At 46.8% G+C, this 6997-nt stretch overlaps 1 protein-coding gene across 1 annotated transcript in view; it reads left to right on the top strand.

Moving 5' to 3' along the window:
- The window catches only part of LOC121460292 (condensin complex subunit 2-like), a 28490-nt gene extending 22377 nt beyond the window's left edge, over positions 1-6113 (top strand). The window contains exons 16-18 of the mRNA XM_041670606.1: positions 2989-3080; positions 3582-3657; positions 5484-6113. Of these exons, the coding sequence (XP_041526540.1) occupies positions 2989-3080; positions 3582-3657; positions 5484-5543 (228 nt within the window). The 3' untranslated portion in view covers positions 5544-6113. The remainder of the gene's footprint in view (positions 1-2988; positions 3081-3581; positions 3658-5483) is intronic.
- Positions 6114-6997: the final 884 nt, after the last annotated feature.

The raw sequence follows: 6997 nt of genomic DNA on the forward strand, positions 1-6997 counted from the left end.
GCGGTCACATCTCACTTCCTCTGTGTCTGGCTGACAATTGCAGCCTGAAACTTCCCTCTTCCCAGAATTCTCATTGCCCCACCTCACTTCCTGCCTGGTCACCCCACCTGTACTTTCTGCCTGGCTACTGGCCAATCAGTGTTTATTTAAAAAATACAAGTGACAGGGTACAGACTATTGTCCCATAGTTCCTCCACAGGCTCTCTTGGAGGTAGAATTTGGACTGAGGCAACTCCCAGGGGAGGGAGCTTATGTCAGGAGCTGGGGTGAAGCCCCCAGGCAAACAATCCAGACTGTTTGTATAAAGGGGTGTTAGGGATCTGAGGTGATGCGTCTGACCAAACACTCCAGACTTTTTGGATAAAGGTATGCCAGTGAGCTGAGGTGAAGCCCCTCAACCAATTATTTTTTGTTTCCCCTTATAACCATTAAAATATAATTGTTATTCTTGAGCTGGCCTGGTTATTTTATCGTACCGACCTAATTAACAATAGAACTTAACAAATAAGCAATGAGCTACCAGTACCTTAAGTCATCAAATGCCATTAGACAGATCTAAGGGGGATAATCCCAGTTAGTCCCAAGTCTCTCCTTAGTCATTGGAGAACACCACCTTAGAAACAGTGCTTGCCATTGGCTGCTGTGTACAAGAAGCCCAAAGAGTTTCCTGGGGGGGGGGGGGGGGAGATTTAGTCTACCTGTCTTAGCAGGATGAGATCGATTCCCTGTGTGTAGCATCCAGGAAGTTGAAGAGGTAGAAGGCTGCTTTTTGTGGTGTGGGTGGCTTTGCCAAACCCAAAGGCAAGCCTCAAGGCAGCCGGTCTTTTGCAACCATGCGTCTTCTTGGAGGAGCTGTAGGATAGTGCAGGAGCTGGCATGTCTCTGTGTTAGAGGCTCTTTTGTTAAATGCCATACTCTTAGATCTGTAAAGGCAATTGAGAATTGGGTACCATTACCTGTTACATTTAAACTAGACATATAAGTTAAACTTAGACATCTATTTTACCCAATTAGTTACAGTTTACCAATGCTAGTAAATGTAAAAATATTAAAAGGAATATTTTAATAAGTCAAAGAATACTAGCACATATGGGTACTCTTACCCAAGATGGTGGTGGGGTCAAAATGGAGGTTACCCACGTTTGTATTTTCCAGAGTGGTTGTAATCTGGAGTTAGAAGTTTTACAGATCTGAAAACACGCACACATACACATAGAGAAATAAAACAAGCATACTATGAAATAAAACACACATGCTCACAGAGACATAAAGCAAGCATACTGTGGAAACACACCCCTGTACTCACACAGACAAGAAACAAGCATACTGTGGCCACATTATTTTAACAGATAGACAAATAAAATTCTTCTAGGAACCTGTGTCAACTGACCATCTTAAAAATCCTGGTGTAGGCAGGTGGCAGTAGCCAGGGAAGCACAGAGGTGGTCCCGTTAAGGACCCAATTAGCAGATGCTGCAAGGGGAACAGAAACAAAAGGATGGAAGAACTATACGGTTTTAGAGTGGAAGGAGGGGGTGGGGGGGACATGACATGGACTATCGCATCCATTGTAGAGAACAAACAGAGAGGAACAGCTAGAGAAGCGGGGAGGGGAGAGGGGACGGGAGCACACATCTAGAAACCATGGCATTTTGGAGCCTTTTTTGTTTTTACCTTAGATGTTAGCCCTAATTTAAAAGGATTTTTGTAAAAGGCAGCTCAAGGGTATTTGAGGATCCGGCTTTAAGAGCCCATTTAGAAGTCTATGCCAAATCTTGGAACTCAATCCTGTCATAATGCATCCACCGGGACAGGGCTCTTGTCAAAAACTGGGGTGGGGGGGGGGTCATGAGAAATGAGTGGCAGACATCTATTCACCCAGTCCCACCTCAGCGAAACCTAGCTTGCCGCTTGAATCAGGCATCCGGCACAATTGTGATTCTCACAGGAAAGCCTAAAACATTGGCAAAAATAAATGTAAATGGGCACCCGATCCTAGCGGCATGGTCTCATCATCTTAGCCTGGCCCATGAGAAAAAGTCCCCCTGGTGGGACCTCCAAATGTTAAGTATTTTCTTAAGACGAACCTCTCTGCCGACACAAATAACCCAAATCAAACCAAATTAAAAGATGCCCAGGTTTAATAGATGACCTTACTCCTGAGTGGACCCAGAAAAACATGGAGAGGGGAGGAGAGAGAAGGAGAGACCACTTGTTCATTCTGGGGGGGGAGGGAGTTTCAGCCTAAAGATCAGAAAACCAGAGCAGCCAAGCCGCTAGAGAGCTCTTACCTCTATGAAATGCTCAGACTGAAAGAGAGTGAGTTCCTGTCTCCTCCTTTATATTCCTCTCTAGTGCTGGGATTAAAGGCATGCACCACCACTAACTGGCCTCCATGGTTAACTAGTGTGGCTGCTGGAATTAAAGATTGTGTACAACCACTGTGTGGCCTGTATGGCTGACTAGTGTGGCTGTAAATAACATTTTGATCTTCAGGCAAGGTTTTTTTTAAAAAAAAAAAAAAAACAAATGAAATACCACTACGTCTTGCAGTAATTCTTTACAGAAGCACAAAGTAGGGTCTAATCACCTATATTGTGGCTAGAATATGAAATCTCGGGTATGTGGTCTCCTATCCACAGTCACATCCTAGTGCTCTGATTATCTCTTTAAAATTCCAGCCTCTCAGCCAGGCATGGTGGCACTTGCAAGAGGCAGGTGGACCTCTGCGTTCCAGCCCAGTCTGGTCTGTATAGAGAGTCCGTGTCTCAAACAACAGAAAACAAATGAGAAAAATTCCAGCACCTCTCAAGAATGCCAGTATGGGGACAAAACCAAAACATCTCCTAAGGTCTTCCAGAAATAACCAAGAGCTTATCTTTGCTTCATCCAGGCTACTTTTCTTTATTGGATATACAGTTTTGCAAGTTTCTGTTGTTCCAAGCGCAAACTTAAGTGCTCAATCCATAAATCTGCTTTTTTGGTTAGACAAACCAAAGTGTCAATGGAAAAGAAGGGGCCCCTGAGGAAGTAGCTGACAAGAAGATGCTCAGTGGACTCACGACAGACCTGCAGAAGAGGTGCGTGCTGACAGAGGGCTAGGGGTGCATATCCCTTCTGAGTTCTGGCGGGACTTTGAGCCTGGCAGGTCCGCTGCCCACAGCTTGCTTTATGTAAACTGAAGGAGCTGTGTCTGCCCTATGCATGGATGAGCTGTAAAGAGTGCTTCCCTGGCCGGGCGATGGTGGCGCACGCCTTTAATCCCAGCACTCGGGAGGCAGAGGCAGGTGGATCTCTGTGAGTTCGAGACCAGCCTGGTCTACAGAGCTAGTTCCAGGACAGGCTCCAAAGCCACAGAGAAACCCTGTCTCGAAAAACCAAAAAAAAAAAAAAAAAAAAAAAAAGAGTGCTTCCCTGTTTGAGTGGCTGGGACAGTGTAGGAGACATTTCCAAATACAAACTAGAAAATCTTGCTTTGTTCCTTGGTAGTTTTTAGTTGCATGTGTGTGATTCATACCTGGTGGAGGAGCCCTGTTCTCTCAGTTACATGACGTACTCATTGCTTGTGCTTTTCCTTCTAGGCTGCCCCCGCTCATGGCTCAGAACCTCTCCATACCCTTGGCTTTTGCCTGTCTGCTGCATTTAGCCAATGAAAAGGTAGGTTGAGTAAGCACAGGAGGGTTTAAATCTTACTATAGCAGATCTCCCAAGAGGCACCACAGTCAGTGGGTAAAGCCCATAATCTTATTTAGAGGGCCTGAGTTCAGTTCCTGGCACCCATATTGAGCAATACACAACTCTTGTAACTCCAGCTCAGGAGTTTCTTTTTTTTTTTTTTTTTTTTGGTTTTTCAAGACAGGGTTTCTCTGTGGCTTTGGAGCCTGTCCTGGAACTAGCTCTTGTAGACCAGGCTGGTCTCGAACTCCCAGAGATCCGCCTGCCTCTGCCTCCCAAGTGCTGGGATTAAAGGTGTGCACCACCACTGCCCGGCTCAGGAGTTTCTGATACACTGACCTTTCACACACACACACGAATAAAATGAAAAAAATTATAAAATATTTTTTCTTTTTGTTTTTCAAGACAGGGTTTCCCTATGCAGCTCTGGTTGTCCTGGAACTCACTCTGTAGACCAGGCTTGGTTTGAACTCAGAGATCTACCTGCCTCTGCCTCCCAAGTGCTGGGATCAGAGGCATGCACTGTCACCACCCAGTTTAAAAACGAAAAAATTTATGGGGGTAGGGGTGGTGGGCATGAACCGCCAATGGCAGTGGGAATATTTCCGTTTGGTTCCTGATACAAACATCAGAGGCCAAGAACCTGAAGAAAGGCTCAAAACCTAACTGTGGGTAACTGGGGTACTGTTATCACCTTGACAAGCGGGCACTGGCTGTGAGCGTACTTCACTCAGGCCCCCAGCTCCGGCAGCTCTGCTCCCCGTCACTAGTGATGGCGCAGGCTTTAGAGGCCTCAGAGGCCTTGTCATCAGAAGAATACAGTGTGACCACAGCTCATGCCCTGTCAGGCTGAATACAGGATTGGACTTGGCCATTTTGACACTTCCACAGATCAGAGCTTAGCACCCGCAAGGGAAACTTCCCCCAAACACTTTATCCCACACCTTAATCTTCCTTCTTACTCTCTGTTTTGCCCTCGGGTATGTCTGTGTGAGGGTGTCGGATCCCCTGGAACTAGAGTTACAGAGCTGTGAGCTGCCATGTGGGTGCTGGGAATTGGACCTAGGTCCCTCTGGAAGAGCAATCAGGGCTCTTAACCATGAAGCCATCTCCAGCCCCGTTCTTACTCTTAGTCACTCCTATGTGGACCATGTCTATCACTCTAATTAGTGACTCCCCTCAGATGGGCTGTGTGGTTGGGTCTTAGGATGTAGTTTCCTCTTTCCTTGGGCACCATAGCCAGCATCAAAAACTGGTCAAACTGGAAGCACCTTCCCTTTTGTGCTAGAGGCCAAACTTAGGCCCTTGCATATGTAGGCCAGTGCTCTCCCCCTAAGCTAAGTCTCCCCCAGCTTCTAGAGCCTTAGCCACAGAGCACTAGGAAGGTCTGATAGGAAGAGGGTGGGTGGATGCTGAGTACCAACAGGTCTCACATTGTACCAGTGAGGCAGGGGTGGGAGTAGGGAAACAGCTGCGTGAGGCGAAGATGAAAATTAAGATGGGTGCTGAGCAGAAGTGGAGAAGGCAGCTGTCAGGGATGTGACAGTTGGGAGATGGGTTGTGGACCTGTGGAGGAGGTCAGGCAGGTTAGTCATGGGTGCCAGGGCTCCTGGTGGCCTCCCCTTCTGCATTTCTTAGCCCCCTTGGGGCAGATGGTCTGGCGAAGCAGCTTTGTACAAACTATTTACCATGAGGTGATTTTTCTTGTGCTGATAGAACAGACCTCATTCGCTGTCTCCTCACTAAAATCTGTCTCAGGGTTTTGTTCTCAGTCTGCCATAGCCTGTGCATTTCTTCTCTTCCCTCAGAATCTGAAGCTGGAAGGCACAGAGGATCTTTCTGATGTTCTTGTGTTGCAAGGAGACTGAGGCCACTTAGAGACGCCTGCAGTGGAGGCCACCGTGTTCTCGGGTGGTGAAGAGATGCCGGGGTTATCGTGTGGCTGCAGCCAACTACCACGGAGTTGTTGCTCTTCCCTTCTTGCACCTCAGCATGAATGCCACACCCTGAAGCTCCACACGGGTAACCATCCACCCAGGAGCGGGGACCTTAAAGACAGTCTGCTCTTTAGACCATGTGCTCCTGGTCTCAGGAATCTAGTTTCCACTTGGACTGTTGTAGAGTTTCTCAGCAGCTCCTTTAAAGAATTCTCTGGTCCATGTACATAAAATTCATCATTTGTAAACTTAATTGTATAATACTCAAAAATAAAACCATTCTGGTACAATAGCTGAGTGCCCAGTAGCCATTCAGTATTAGCATCACACCTGTTACTCCCCTCAGCTATCCAGGGTGCCACGTCCTTCAAAACGGGACACATAAGAGCAAGAGGAGGCCGGGCGGCACATGCCTTTAATCTCAGCACTCAGGAGGCAGAGGCAGGCGGATCTCTGTTGAGTTCGAGACCAGCCTGGTCTATAGAGCTAGTTCCAGGACAGGCTCCAAAACCACAGAGAAACCCTGTCTCGAAACTCCCCCCCCCCCAAAAAAAAAGAGCAAGAGGAGGAGACAATGCCTGTCTGGAGATGAGGTCTTGTGTATAAGCACCTGTGGGTTCTGCAGGAGGGGTGGCAATAGTAAGACGATACATCAGTGTTCTCTCGCCCTTCTGTGCAAGGCTTCATTTAGCCGGCACTGCTGGAGGAACACAGGAGGGGCTGCTTATTTCAGGCATGGGCTTTGTGCTGGGTAGTTTGCCTCCTGAATCTCTTGATCCCTCCTTGTCACCAGCAAGTTCAGACTCTACCTGCCTGCCCTGGCGACTGCAGAGCTCTCCTTCCTGTCTTCCATATCCGCACTCCAGCTCCAGGGCCACTCATCCAGTCCCACAGAGTTCAGCATTCCCAGATACAAAATGTCTTTCCATAACCTCAGGGAAATGGTGATAAAGGTGTTGCAGGATATTATTTTAAGATGTTACATTTGTTTATGCTGTGGAATATTCGTTTAATGATGCAAAGATATGTTGCACTTTTTTATTTTGTATTTGTTTAACTCTGTAAGGCTGTGTCACTTTGCCTGCCTAAAACACTTGATTGGTCTATGATCCCCATGTATGAAAATGCTGTAATGAAACTTGTTCATTTTAAAAAGCAGTACGTTAAAAAACAAAGTAGGGGGCTGGAGAGATGGCTCAGTGGTTAAGAGCATTGCCTGCTCTTCCAAAGGTCCTGAGTTCAATTCCCAGCAACCACATGGTGGCTCACAACCATCTGTAATGAGGTCTGGTGCCCCCTTCTGGCCTGTAAGCATACACACAGACAGAATATTGCATACATACTAAATAAATAAATAAATATTTTTAAAAAAATAAAGGCTGTGG

The sequence above is a fragment of the Microtus oregoni genome, unplaced genomic scaffold (genome assembly GCF_018167655.1).
Source record: "Microtus oregoni isolate MIOR12 unplaced genomic scaffold, Mior012 000020F_ref0000438, whole genome shotgun sequence".
NCBI classification, from domain to species: Eukaryota; Metazoa; Chordata; class Mammalia; order Rodentia; family Cricetidae; genus Microtus; species Microtus oregoni.